Raw genomic sequence first — 15,002 nt, 5'->3', positions numbered from 1 at the left:
AGGTCGTCTACACATTCATAGCCATATGGTAGCCACCTGTGGTTGAAGAGCAAGCTTACGCAAACCTGGCATGGATGAGTGCATCCCTTGCATGACGACCAGCAATGAGCTCGAGGGCTGCTGCATTGGTCACATCCAGACCCACAAGGCGCGCATCCTCCTCATCCTCCTCCTCTTCTTCCGAGGAGGCTCTGTGCTGAGCCACTTGTTCCTCAGGCAGCACTAAGCCGCGCTGCTGTGTAATGTTGTGCAGGGCACAGCAGACCATGATGATTCTGGACACTGTGGCTGGTGCGTACTATGGGGCTCCACCAGATCTGTGGAGGCATCGGTATCGGATTTTGAGAGAGCCAAGGATTTGCTCTATGATGCTTCTGGTGGAAATGTGGCTCACATTGTACCGCTCCTCAGCCTCGTTTGATGGCCTCCTCATCGGTGTCATGAGACACTTTTTCAGGGGGTAGCCCTTGTCGCCAGGTAGCCATCTGGAAAGTTGAGTTGGCGGATGGAAGAGCTGAGGCACAGTAGAATGTTGCAGGTGAAGGAGTCATGGCAACTGCCAGGGTACTTGACACAAACATGCATGAATAATATTCCTGTGGTTGCATAGCAGCTGGACGTTCAGGGAGTGGAAGTCCTTGCGGTTGACAAATACAGCTGGGTTGTGATGGGGAGTCCTAATGGCTACATGTGTGCAGTCTACGATGCCCTGCACTCTTGGCAAGCCTGCCACATTTGCAAAGCCAACCGCACGCGCAGTTACACTTGCTTCATCCGTGGAGAAGTGGATGTAATTGTGCGCCTTTGCAAAGAGGACATCGGTGACCTGCATGATGCAGGTGTGTGCGGTCGACTGGGAGATGCCGTTGAAGTCTGCAGCTGATCCCTGGAAGGAGCCCAAAGCAAAGAAGCTGAGTGCGGTGGTGACTTTGACAGCCACTGGTAAGGAGTGTCCACCCGCTCCTCTGGGCTCCAGGTGTTGGTGCAGCATTGCACAGATGTCAGCGACTACCTCTCTCGAAAGTCTCAGCCTCCTTTGGCACTGCTGCTCACTCGTGTTGAGGTAACTCATACTCGGCCTGTAAACCCTGTGTTGGGGATATCTCCTGCGGCGAGGTGCAGTCCTGCGCTGATGCCCTCTGCCCTGTGCATCATCAGGTGGGTGAGGAGAAGGTTGGTGCTCCTGGTGCTGATGCTGCTGTTGTGCCTGGTTGTGGTGCTGCCGTAGCTGCTCTTCCTCCGAATCTGACGACCAGGATGAGAGGGTATAAATGGTTCCCATTCCGCTGGTATATATCTCAGTCAAGGAATGGAGGTTGTGTGCGCTCAGACAAAGTGGCCAGAGGGTCTTCCAAGGAGGTCACACAGCAGATGGATTTCAGACTCAACACTCACAAGATTAGTTGAGCTGCAAAATGTCTCCCAAGCCTCAAAGCACTAAGTTGTGGCATGTGAAAGGATGAGAGATTGCAGGACTGCTTTTAAGCTGCTCGAGCAGCTGGCAACAATTCAGGTCCTCGCTCAACCCGGCTCGATTCAGCTGGCGTGTTTTTATGAAGGCGGGCAGCATGTTAAAAAACCTCCAAAATCAGATCAGCCCTTTAAAATAGGATTATCTAGCCAATTAACGACCTGTAACCTGCCTTAACAGCCTGTCCTGCCGTTTGGTGTCAGGTCAGTTTGGGAACGGCTGACCCGACATTTCCCAAAGTCGTGTGGAGGCGGGATGGAGGCGGGTTCACAGCCCGCCCCCAATTTCTCCGATTTTCGCTACAGACCCGCCTCCAACCACCCCCCCCACCACCCCCAACAGGCAAATTAAATTCGCGGCCAGCGTTTCAGATCGGTGGCCTTTCGTCAGAACTGGAAAAACTTAGAGATGTAATGGGTTTTAAGCAAGTACGGGGCAGGGAAAGGGGGGAGGGAGGAAATAACAAAAAGGAAGGTCTGTGATAGGGTGGAAGGCAGGAGAGATTAAAGGACAAAAGGGATGATGGTGCGAGGCAAAAGGAGATGGTAATGGGACAAGTAAAGAAACAAAAAATGGGTCTAGAGGAGGTGTAAATGGGAATAGCAGAATCATTGCCAATAGCTGCTGACCAAAAAAATGGGAGCAGAGGTTATGAGCTGAAATTGTTGAACTCAGTTTTGAGTCCAGAAGGCTGTTAAGTGCCTAATTGAAAGATGAGGTACTGTTCCTCGAGCTTTCGTTGAGCTTCGTTGGAACAGTGTAGGAGGCCGAGAGCAGAGTGAGAGTGGGGCGGAGAAATAAAATGACAAGTGACCGGAAGCTCGGGGTCACGCTTGCGGACTTGAACGCAAGTGTTCTGCAAAGCGAGCGCCCAATCTGCATTTGGTCTTCCCAATGTAGAGGAGACCGCATCGTGAGCAAAATACTGAATTGAAAGAAGTACAAGTAAATTGTTGTTTCACCTGGAAGGAGTGTTTTGGGCCCTGGATGGTGGGAAGGGCAGAGGTCAAAGGGCAGGTGTTGCATCTCTAATTATCACACCTCTAATGTTTTTTCTGTTTCTTTTTAAAGGTCAAGATTGTTGAGGGCAATAGTTGCTTCTGCTGTGAAGACAACCAGGCAACAAAATGCAACGATAAGAAGGAGATTCTGATATTGTACCCTGTTCTCTCCATCTCCTGTGACACTGTCCGACTTGTGCTTAAGGTACAGTTCAGACTTAACGAGGAACCCACTGAGAAACTGCAAAGTGCCGTTGGAAAACTCCTAACTAAAATTCTGGGTAAATCCTGACCAAGTAAGCAAACCAAATCAACAGGAACAATGGGATTCATTAAATCAATACGGACCAAAAAAAAGTGTTTCATAGAAACATAGGGCTAGATTTTCAGTTGCTTGCGCCAGCAGTTAGCGCCTTAAGAGAAGTGATTTTCGGGCGCTATGCGTGTAGCGCCTGGGCGCAGCGCAGTTTGCGCCCCGCCCCAAATTAAGTTGCCCGTTAGCGCCGGCGCAAAGTTTAGCGGCCGCCCGGATGCGCGCGCAGAAAATGACGTCACATCCTCGTGCAACGCCCTTTGGCCGCCCCGAATCCAAACTTCAGTCGGACCGCCCCATTGTGCGGCTGGCGTCCAGAGCGTTTGTAAAATGGAACGCAACACACCCTGGGGAGCGCAAATTAAAGGGCACTCGTATAAAAGGCACTCTGCATGTGTTGTGCGGAAGTAACCAGTGTGTTGTTGTGAACGGTGTATTTATGTTTCCGGCCACCACATCACTCCTCCTCCTTCTCCTCCTCCTCCTCCTCCTCCTCCTCCTCCTCCTCCTCCTCCCACCAGACTTTGCATTTGAAAAAAACACATGCACCCTTCCCCTTTAAGAGCTCACTGGCACCAGAGTGTCTGCCGTGCGCTGCGCCCGAGCTCGGGTGTTGCGCTCTCCACCGCCGGCTTAGCGCCTAAAGATACTAGTGGAACGCCTCTTTTAGCGCTCCACCAACCTCTTAGGGCGAAGCCACTGAATTTCCGGCAACGGGGCGCTACTTTGGGGCGGGCGATAACTTCGGGCGGGCGCTAAGCTTAGCGCCCCAAAACTGTCTATACTGAAAATCTAGCCCATAGAAACATAGAAGATAGGAGCAGGAGTAGGCCATTCGGCCCTTCGAGCCTGCTCCGCCATTCAATGTGATCATGGCTGATCATCCAAATTCAGTACCCTGTCCCCGCCTTTTCCCCATATCCCTTGATCCCTTCAGCCTCAAGAAACATATCCAACTCTTTCTTGAATATATTTAATGAACTGGCCTCCACCGCCCTCTGTGGCAGAGAATTCCACAGGTTCACCACTCTCTGGGTGAAGAAATTCCTCCTCATTTCAGTCCTAAATGGCTTACCCCTTATCCTTAGACTAAGACCCTTGGTTCTGGACTCCCCGGCCATCAGAAACATCCTTCCTGCATCTAGTCTGTCCAGACCTGACAGAATTTTATAGGTCTCGATGAGATCCCCTCTCAATCTTCTAAACTCCAGTGAGTATAAGCCCAATCGACACAATCTCTCCTCATACGTCATTCCTGCCATCCCAGGTATCAGCCTGGTGAATCTTCGCTGCACTCCCTCCATGGCAAGAACGTCCTTCCTCAGGTATGGTGATCAAAACTGCACACAATACTCAAGGTGCGGTCTCACCAAGGCCCTGTACAACTGTAGCAAGACATCCTTGTTCCTGTACTCGAACCCTCTTGCTACGAAGGCCAACATACCATTTGCCTTCTTAACCGCCTGCTGCACCTGCATGCTTACCTTCAGCGACTGGTGCACAAGGACACCCAGGTCTCTTTGCACTTCCCCTTCTCCCAATCTATTGCCATTCAAATAATAATCTGCCTTCCTGTTTTTGCCACCAAAGTGGATAACCTCACATTTATCCACATTATAGTGCATTTGCCATGTTTCTGCCCAATCACCCAACCTGTCCAAATCGTACTGGATTTTCCCGACATCCTCCTCGCAGCTTACCCTCCCGCCCAGCTTTGTGTCGTCTGAAAATTTGGAGATATTACATCCAATTCCCTCATCCAGATCATTAATATATATTGTGAACAGCTGGGGTCCTAGGACCGATCCTTGCGGTACCCCACTAGTCACTGCCTGCCACTCGGAAAATGACCCGTTTATTCCAACTCTTTGCTTTCTGTCCGCCAACCAGTTCTCTATCCAAGTCAATACCTTGCCCCCAATCCCATGTGCCTTAATTTTGCACGCTAATCTCTTGTGTGGGATCTTATCGAAAGCCTTCTGAAAGTCCAAATACACCACATCCACTGGTTCTCCCTTATCTATTTTACCAGTTACATCCTCAAAAAATTCCAGTAGATTAGTCAAGCATGATTTACCTTTTGTAAATCCATGTTGACTTTGTCCGATCCTGTCACTGCTTTCCAAGTGCTCTGCTATTACATCTTTTATAATAGACTCTAGCATTTTCCCCAATACCGATGTCAGGCTTACCGGTCTATATTTCCCCGCTTTTTCTCTACCACCTTTTTTGAATAGTGGGGTAACATTAGCTACCCTCCAATCCACAAACGCACAAAGCCAGATACACATTTCAATTCTGCACCGGTTTCAGATCCTTAAGTCAGGATTTCTTTGAGTAACTTGTGTTTAAATGTTGGCTGGTCGTTATGAAAAAAATACGCTTCTGGCGACACCAAGCCTGTGGAAGCTTGCTCCCAGAAACACCCTCAGTTTAAGATGATTCAAGAAGTTGGTAGGCTAGATAGAGAGGAACTATTCCCTCTGCTGGGGAGAGTCCAGAACAAGGAGGCATTATCTTAAAATTAGAGCTAGGCCGTTCAGGGGTGATGTCAGGAAGCACTTCTTCACACACAGAGTGGTGGATTTCTCTGGATTCCCCCACCAGAGGAAACAGTTTCTCAGTATCTACCCTATCGAATCTTTTTATCATTTTAAACACCATGATTAGATCAGCCCTTTTTGATTGAGGTGTTTGAGATGATTAAAAGGATTTGATAGGGGAGATAGAGAGAAACCATTTCCTCTGGTGGGAGGGTCAAGAACAAGGGGGGCATAACCTTAAAATTAGAGCTGGGCCATTCAGGGGTGATGTCAAGAAGCACTTCTTCACACAAGGGGTGGTGGAAATCTGAGACTCTCTCCCCCAAAAAGCTGCTGAGGCTGGGGGTCAATTGAAAATGTCAAAACTGAGAGTGATAGATTTTTGTTAGGCGAGGGGTATTGAGGATTACAGAGCCAAGGCGGGTAGATGGAGTTAAGGTACAGATCAGCCATGATCTAATTGAATGGCGGAACAGGTTTGAGGGGCTGAATGGCCTCCTCCTGTTCCTAAATTCCTAAGCCCCATCTGGGCTGCCGACTTAATATCAAGGTTTTTCTCCCCATACCAGGAAGCAACAAGCCCACAATACCCTGTCCAGCCATTTAATTCCATGGCTATTCAAAGCGGAGACCTCTGTCCCCTCACCCAACAGAAAGTTGGGACCCCAAAGCTGACATTGCTTTGCCTTGTGTGGGGCTCAGAGCAGGACTGTGCACCCCAGGGATCAGACCCTTGGTACTGAAAGCAGAAACCTCTAAATCCTGCTTAATATCTCCTAGAGAGTAAACCCCAAGATCCTGCAATCAATTGGTATGATCAGCTTTTGATGCTACAACAGATCAGCTGGCTTGATGTAAAAGAATATACAGTAGCCGGAAACTTACTCAGAAGGTGGCAGGACAAGTTGTGAAGGTTGTTTAAAAAGGAGGAAGCGTATAGGATCCCTAGGCTTTATAAATAGATGCACGGAATACATAAGCAAGGAAGTTATGCTAAACCATTCTAAAACACTAGTTCGGCCCCAGCTGGAGTATTGTGTCCAATTCTGGGCACCACACTTTAGGAAGGATGTCAAGGCCTTGGAGAGGGTACAGAGGAGATTTACTGGAATGGTACCAGGGATAAGGCACTTCGGTTTAACATCTCAGGAGAGCATCAAATGTGAGCATCAGGCACACGGTTAGACACACAATCAAGCTCTTTCTGTAGTCTGCAATGGATTCCATTGCTCCTAACACATGGCCTCATTGCTACAACTCTGAGCACAGATGGAACAACATGAAGTACTTTAGAGCGAATAGCTTTCAGTCTCATCAAATGTTGCCACCTGATCCTATGTGAGCAGTTTGGAAGGCGTGAATTTAGTGGATTTCGTTGTTATTTCTCAATTCTGTGTTTTCGGAGCTTTACAAATTTATGGCCTGTTGTGTAGGGTTGAGCAGGCCAGGAATCCAACTGAACAGAACCCATGTTGTATTGGCACAATTTGGGACCAAACGCTGTAAAATCATAGAATCTTACAGGACTGAAGGAGGCCATTTGGCCCATCGTGCTCTTTGAAAGAGCTGTCTGATTAGTCCCACTCCCCCCACCCCCCCCTACTCTTACCCCATCGCCCTGCAAAATTTTCCCCTTCAAATATTTATCCAATTCCCTTTTGAAAGTTACTCTTGAATCTGCTTCCATCACCCTTTCAGGCAGCGCATTCCAGATCATCAAAACTCGCTGTATAAAAACAATTCTCCTCATCTCCCCTCTGGCTCTTTTGCCAATTCTCTTAAATCTGTGTCCTCTGGTTACAAACACTCCTGACAGTGGAAACAGTTTCTCCTTATTTACTCTGTCAAAACCTGTCATGATTTTGAACACCTCTATCAAATCTCCCCTTAACCTTCTCTGCTCTAAGGAGAACAATCCTTAAGCTTGAAGAATTCTGTTGCGAAATCCACACCAATCTAGGCAATGCTAATCCAGGTCTAAATAATCCATGACATGGAATGCCTGGAAGAAACAGCCTTTTTTGTGTTCCGTTGCATGTACTGAATTACTAGAAACTAGAAATACTTTCCCCTTTTACACACCTGCACTACATTTGATGCCACTCTGCTCTAATTTGGTTCAAGTATAATAGATTCTAAAAGTCATTGCAGATAAGTCATTGCCCATATTAAGCACCACGTTTTATGCTGGTTTGGAGGCTTGTTAACAACTCTCTAACGCTGAACATTCAGCCTGTTGGAGGTTTGCACAGTTCATGAGAAAAGGCTTTATAGTAAATCAGTCTCAGTTTCAGGAATGAACTCGGGCTCAATACACAGAATTAAGAACATAAGAACATAAGAAATAGGAGCAGGAGTAGGCCATTCGGCCCTTCGAGCCTGCTCTGCCATTCAGTGAGATCATGGCTGATCTTCTGCCTCAACTCCATTCACCAGCCCTATTGCCATATCCCTTGATGCCTTTACTAGTCAGAAATCTGTCGACTTCTGTTTTGAATATACCCAATGACTGAGCGTCCACAGCCCTCTGGGGTAGAGAATTCCAAAGATTCACCACCCTCTGTGTGAAGAAATGTCTTCTCATCTCAGTCCTGAATGGCCTACCCTTTATCCTGAGGCTGTGGCCCCTGGTTCTAGACTCCCCAGCCAAGGGAAACATTCTCCCAGCATCCACACTATCAAGCCCTGTAATCATTTTGTATGCTTCAATGAGATCCCCTCTCATTCTTCTGAATTCAAGAGAATACAGGCCTAGTTTACTCAATCTCTTCTTATACGACAGTCTCGCCATCCCAGGAATCAATCTCGTGAACCTTTGTTGCACTCCCTCTATGGCAAGTTTATCCTTCCTTAGGTAAGGAGACCAAAATTGTACTCAGTGCTCCAGGTGTGGTCTCACCAAGGCCCTATATAATTGGAGTAAGACTTCTTTACTCCTGTACTCAAATCCTCTTGTAATGAAGGCCAGCATACCATTTGCCTTCCTAATGACTTGCTGCACCTGCACATTCACTTTCAGTGACTCATGTACAAGGACACCCAGGTCCCTTTGAGCATCTGCATTCCACAATCTTTCACCATTTAGGAAATACTCTGCCTTTCTGTTTTTTCTACAAAAGTGGATAACTTCACATTTATCTACATTATATTCCATCTGCCAAGTTCTCGCCCACTCACTGAGCCTGTCGAGATCCCCTTGAAGTCTCTTCACATCCGACACTGCCACCTAGCTTTGTATCATCAGCAAATTTGAAAATGTTACATTTAGTCCCCTCATCCAAATCATTGATATAGATTGTGAATAGCTGGGGCCCAAGCACCGATCCTTGCTGTACCCCACTAGTCACAGCCTGCCATCCTGAAAAAGACCCGTTTATCCCTACTCTTTGTTTTCTGTCTGTTAACTAATTCTCAATCCATGCTAGTATATTACCCCCAATTCCATGTGCCCTAATTTTGTTCACCAACCTCTTGTGTGGGACCTTATCGAAGGTCTTCTGAAAAATCCAGATACACTATATCTACCGGTTCCCCTTTGTCTACTCCACTAGTTACATCCTCAAACAACTCTAATAGGTTTGTCAAACTGGATTTCCCTTTCATAAATCCATGTTGACTCTGCCCAGTCTTACTATTAGTTTCTAAGTGCCCAGTTATTACATCCTTTATAATAGATTCCAGCATTTTCCCAACTACTGATGTGAGGCTAACAGGTCTGTAGTTCCCTGTTTTGTCTCTCCCTCCTTTCTTAAATAGCGGGGTTACATTTGCTATCCTCCAATCTGCAGGAACCGTTCCAGAATCTATAGAATTTTGGAAGATGACAACCAATGTGTCCACTATCCCAATGGCCACCTCTTTCAAAACCCTAGGATGTAGGTCATCCGGTCCTTGGGATTTATCGACTTTTAGTCCCATTAATTTTGCTAGTACTGTTTTTTTACTAATAATAATTTCTTTAAGTTCCTCATTCTCACCACACCCTTAGTTTTCTCGTATTTCTGGGAGGTTTTTTGTGTCTTCCTGTACAGCACATCAAATGTACAGCACAGAAACAGGCCATTTGACCCAATTGGTCTATGCCGGTGTTTATGCTCCACACAAGCCTCCTCCCACCCCTCTTCATTTCAATGCATCAGCATATCCTTCCATTCCTTTCTCCCTCATGTTTATCTCGCTTCCCCTTAAATGCATCTGTGCTATTCACCTCAACTATTCCATGTGGTAGCGAGTTCCACATTCTCACCACTCTCTGGGTAAAGAAGTTTCTCCTGAATTCCCTATTGGGTTTATTAGTGACTATCTTATATTGATGGCCTCTACAATGACAGCCATGGCTCCTAGGCTAGCACTGCATGGTGAAGGCAGCTTTGTTAAATTGTTTCAATTCTTCTTTTCAGGACCTACTGTTTGCCATATGTGTGCTCAATGCGTTGACCACCACAGTGTGTGTTGTGGCCGCTGCCTTACAATATCTCCAGATATTCGCTGGCAGACGACCTCAGACGGTGAGTTTATTAAACCTCTGTATTTACGCCTTCATTTTCAACGAAGGCCGTCTCTACTAATCCAGAATTCCATGCAGTGCCTAACTCAAAGGGACACAATCCCAATCAAAATCTGTAGCACACTCGCCTCTGAGTCAGAAGGTCATGGGTTCAAGTCCCATTCCAGAGACTTGAGTACAACATCTAGGCTGACACTCCCAGTGCAGTGCTGAGGGAGTGCTGCACTGTCGGAAGTGCTGTCTTTCAGATGAGAGGTTAAACTGAGGCCCCGTCTGCCCTCTCGTGGGCGTAAAAAATCCCAGGGTGCTATTTCGAAGAAGAGCAAGGGAGTTCGCCGTGGTGTCCTGGCCAATATTCATCCCTCAACCAACATCACTAAAACCAGATTATCTGGTCATTATCACATTGCTGTTTGTGGGACCTTGCTGTGCGCAAATTGTCTGCCAAGTCTCCCTACATTACAACAGTGACTATACCTCAAAAAGTGCTTCATTGGCTGCAAAGTGCTTTGGGACATCCTGAGGTTGTGAAAGGCACTATATAAACGCAAGTTCTTTCTTTCTTTTTCTGTGAGGGTCTCACTCAGTAACGGCCCGAGGAGCGATGGAAGCTATATTCAAGCTCACAATTCTCTGAATGTGAAGCTCCTTATTTCTAATGTATCGTGCTGGGCAATTGTCAAGTGATGATAAGTTTGGACAAAACATTGACTAGACAACAGTGTCACTCTGGCCACATCCCACAGCCAAGCAAGCTATGAATAGAGGTCCAGAGATACACAGAGTGGTAAATCTAGTGAGGGCCACCGTGTGCAAGGGGAGACGTGGGCTGCATGAGGCCCCAGAACATATTAAGAGGCACGAGAGACTCCAGACCAAAGGCTTCCAAATGAGGAGCACAGTTCAAGATGGTTCTGATGAGGGACAAGCCCTGAAACATTAACCTGTCTTTTCTAGGTACAGTTACTGATGGACGTTATGTGTGTTTCCAGTACTATGCTGAATGGAGTAAAGGGGAAGAATGTAAATAAAGAAAAGAGACAAAACGTTAATGTAAAAAAGAGGGGTTATTTTATCTCTCCTGCAATGAATATATTTAAGCTGGTAATTCAAACTAAAAGGGAATCTGTATATTCCTGCTGCTTTTAGCTTTTATATACAAAGTTTCCAAGTGTATTTGAAGACATGCCCACATTTTAAATATTCCTTTATGTGATAAGTACAGAAATGGATTTCTTCCGACTCTCTAGTGCTGACCGTTAGTGAACCAGAATCCGAAAACAGCCCAGAAACAATGCACAATTTCCTCATTTACAGTTAGTTCAACATTAATGTTATAAGATGCCGTTTCCCCCCTTGTTATATATCTTACTGCAGACGTTTATGTATTGAAGATCTGTTGACAGCCGTTGCCTGGTTTGTCCCACAGTGGGACACACATCTCATGGTTCTTTGTTGCTTCCTGTGCTTTGTCAGGTTGAAGCCCAGATTCCCCAAGAAGAGTCTGAAGGAGCTCGCCAGATTCCTGACCCTGATGAATTTGTTCCACCCATCCCACCTCCTCCATATTTTTCCACTTTCTGTTCCTACACTCCCAGGATGAATCCACGGTAAGGAGGGTATCCCTTTCAACCTTATTACCACTTGTTAGAGGCGTTAGGAATAGACACGTACTAAACTAAACCAAACTTAAATGGTGAAAAGTGAGGAACAGTGGAGGTCCAAAGAGATTTAGGTGATGTGTTCATCTCAGGTACAAAAAATAATTAAAAAGGCTAATGGAATGTTAGACTTTAAGGCCCAGAAATTCGGATCGGAGGCTTCCCGCGGGTGCAAGCCTCCGACCTGCACTTACCTTGCGCGCTGGCCGTTGTGCTGTGGGCCCGTGTGGGATTCCGATCCTGGGCCTGCTCCAACTGCTGGCGCGCAGTGCTTGTGTATCCCAGGGGCGCATTTAGTTCAAAGCGTCCCCTGGGATCACGTGGGCCATGGAGAGCCAATCATAGCAGGGAATCTCTATTCATAGATTTGACAGGAGGACCTGTCAAATCTATGATTAGAGTTCAGCCCCAAAACATAACTAAAACTTTAATTTTTTTTTTAAATCACATTTTTTAAATAACTATAAATTACATAAAATAACTATTTTAAACAATAATTTAAATTTTTGAAAAAATTAATTACAGTTTTTAGCAGGGCTAAAAATAAACTTACCTTTCTTTAAAGTATTTAAAAATAATAAACCTATGGAAAAAATGTTTTAATTTTACTTAATTCACCACTTACCTTGTTAAAAGCAGGCCTTGCGCCTGCTTTTTAAAAGCGTAGCTCCTGGAGACTTACCCTCCTGGAGAAATCTGGAAAAAAAACAGAAGTTCCAGGCATATGCACTGCCTCTCCGGCGCACGCGTTCGACCTGTGAACCCCTTCCTTTAAGGGAACGGAAGTTCCGGTTTCCCACGCATGCGCAGTGCATGCACGAAACCGGCACTTTCGTTGGGCCCACGCGAGAGTACCCAGCACTTACTCACCTGTGGGGACCTGAATTTCTGGCCCAGGGCTAGAATATAAAGGGGAGGAGGTTTAGCTACACAAATCCCTGGTTAGACCACATCTGGAGCACTGTGTACAGTTCTGGGTACCGCACTTTAGAGAGGATATATTGGCCTTGGAAGGGGAGCAGCGCAGTTTCACCAGAATGTTACCAGGGCTCCAAGGGTTTGATTATGAGGAGAGATTACATAAACTAGGCTTATATTCACTGGAATATAGATGGTTAAGGGGTGATTTGATTGAGTTTTTTTTAGGATTTTGAAAGGGATTGATAGGGTAGATAGAGAGAAACCTTTTCCGCTGGTGGGAGAGTCTAAGACAAGGGGACAATCAGAGCCAGGCCATTCAGGAGAGAAGATGGAAACACTCCTTCACGCAAAGGGTGGTAGAAGTGTGGAACTCTCTCCTGGAGCATTAGATGCTGGGTCAATTAATAATTTTAAATCTGAGATCGATAGATTTTTGCTAGACAAGGGTATACAAGGATATGGAGCCAAGGCGAGTGGATGGAGTTAAGATCTCATTGAATAGCAGAACAGGCTCGAGGGGCTGAATGTCCTCCTCCTGTTCGTATGAACTGATCCAAGACTTCTCGCTGATATTGGTCTCTCCCAGGTGTCACAACATCTATGTTTAGGGCTGAAGCTGGTAAAGGTTTTAGAAACTGAACTGGCTCAGTCTAGTCCAGCCCAGTCTGGGGATTTCATTCTACACCCATGCCTTAGTCATTCAGTTGTCAACATGCAGGCCTCAACATTCCACAGTGGGGTGTGTAGGGCGGAAGTCTAGACAAATTGCCCACGACATGGGGCCTGGATCCGCCGAGTTTCCGTCTCGTGTAAAAAATGCTGGAATTCTGCCGGGCGGGGACAGGGGACGAACAGGCAGGTCTTCTGCCTATGCCCCTATGTCAAAGCATATAAAAGGATGATACCAGAATTGAGAGGTTATACCTATCAGGAAAGGCTGAACAGGCTGTGTAAAGTCTGTGGGTTGTGCAGTTAATTACGACACAGACTTCAGGAGTAACATACAACAGGACTTTACTATTCGAAGGTCAGGGCGAATCTGCCCTATAAATCATGCCACAGCACTTATATACCGGTGTGGTCACCGTCGGTATTACCGTATACAGAAGCCAAACAAGTAGTGCCACACCTAAAATAGTTCTCTTAAAGGTGAACGGTTACATACAATAGTCTCTTAAAGGTAGACGGTTACATACACTACAGGCTGGGGCTCTTTTCTCTAGAAAAGAGAAGGCTGAAGGGTGACCTGATAGAGGTCTTTAAAATTATGAAGGGGTTAAATAGGGTAGATGTAGAGAAAATGTTTCCACTTGTGGGGGGAGTCCAAAACTAGGGTCTATAAATATAAGATCGTCACTAAGAAATCCAATAGGGAATTCATGGAGAAACTTCTTTATCTAGCGAGTGGTGAGAATTTGGAACTGCTACTACAGGGAGTAGTTGAGACGAATAGCATAGATGCATTTAAGGGGAAGCTAGATAAGTACACGAGGGAGAAAGGAATAGAAGGATATTCTAGTCGGGTGGGAGGAGGCTCATGTGGAGTATAAACACCAGCATGGATCAGTTGGGCCGAATGGCCTGTTTCTGCGCTGTACATTCTATGTGAGCAATACAGAGCTCTTGGTTCATTCGAAAAGCTCTTTAGTGCCCTGCATTACTGTTCTATGACCAGCAGTTGCACTGGGCAAAGGGCAGCCTGCAACACCCAAGTTATAATGCAAGCCATGTCTAGCTGTGACTCCCATCCTGCCTGCCCTCAGGTGGGCCCCACCTCCGTCATTGGGCTAGCCGATATGCCTGGACTCACTAGCTCCAGGTGTACTTGCGCTGACCACATGTTGGGTTCCAAAGAAAACCGGTATGGTGTTCTCCGGTATCCTGGGTGCAGAAAGGGAATAATCCTGGAGTGTCAAATTGTTTGTGTGTCTCCAAGCTTACATCTATTTTTTACCCAGCGCTGGCTGTGTAAGCAGGCCTCTCGTGATCGAGAATAAAGCCACTCGTACATACAACCTGGATACCGCTGACCCTTGACTTAGGGAGGGAATTCCAGAGATTAGGGCCTAGGCAGCTGTAGGCACAGCTGCCAATGGTGGAGCGATTAAAATTGCGGATGCGCAAGAGGGCAGAATTGGAGGAGCGCAGAGATATCAGGGGGCTGGAGGAGGTTACAGAGATAGGGAGGGGCGAGGCCATGGAGGGATTTAAAAGCAAGGATGAGAATTTTTTAATGGATGCGTTGTAGTCTGAAGAATCATAGAAACATAGAAGATAGGAGCAGGAGTAGGCCATTCGGCCCTTCGAGCCTGCTCCGCCATTCAACGAGATCATGGCTGATCATCCAAATTCAGTACCCTGTCCCTGCCTTCTCCCCATATCCCTTGATCCCTTTAGCCTTAAGAAATATATCCAACTCCTTCTTGAATATATTTAATGAATTGGCCTCTACCGCCCTCTCTGGCAGAGAATTCCACAGGTTCACCACTCTCTGGGTGAAGAAATTCCTCCTCATTTCAGTCCTAAATGGCTTACCCCTTATCCTTAGACTATGACCCCTGGTTCTGGACTCCCCGGCCATCGGG

General features: G+C 46.5%; 1 protein-coding gene across 1 annotated transcript in view; it reads left to right on the top strand.

Annotated features, from left to right (window-relative positions):
• Window positions 1–2,527: 2,527 nt before the first annotated feature.
• The window catches only part of entrep1 (endosomal transmembrane epsin interactor 1), a gene marked incomplete at its 5' end in the record, with an annotated part of 57,281 nt that continues 44,806 nt past the window's right edge, over window positions 2,528–15,002 (top strand). Inside the window, 3 exons of the mRNA XM_085984172.1 lie at window positions 2,528–2,677; window positions 9,729–9,836; window positions 11,312–11,445. Of these exons, the coding sequence (XP_085840298.1) occupies window positions 2,528–2,677; window positions 9,729–9,836; window positions 11,312–11,445 (392 nt within the window). The remainder of the gene's footprint in view (window positions 2,678–9,728; window positions 9,837–11,311; window positions 11,446–15,002) is intronic.

This window comes from Somniosus microcephalus, chromosome 1, assembly GCF_052327205.1.
Source record: "Somniosus microcephalus isolate GS21.2 chromosome 1, FLI_Smic_1.0, whole genome shotgun sequence".
In the NCBI taxonomy this organism is placed as follows: domain Eukaryota; kingdom Metazoa; phylum Chordata; class Chondrichthyes; order Squaliformes; family Somniosidae; genus Somniosus; species Somniosus microcephalus.
This window is presented reverse-complemented; position numbering and strand designations above follow the sequence as displayed.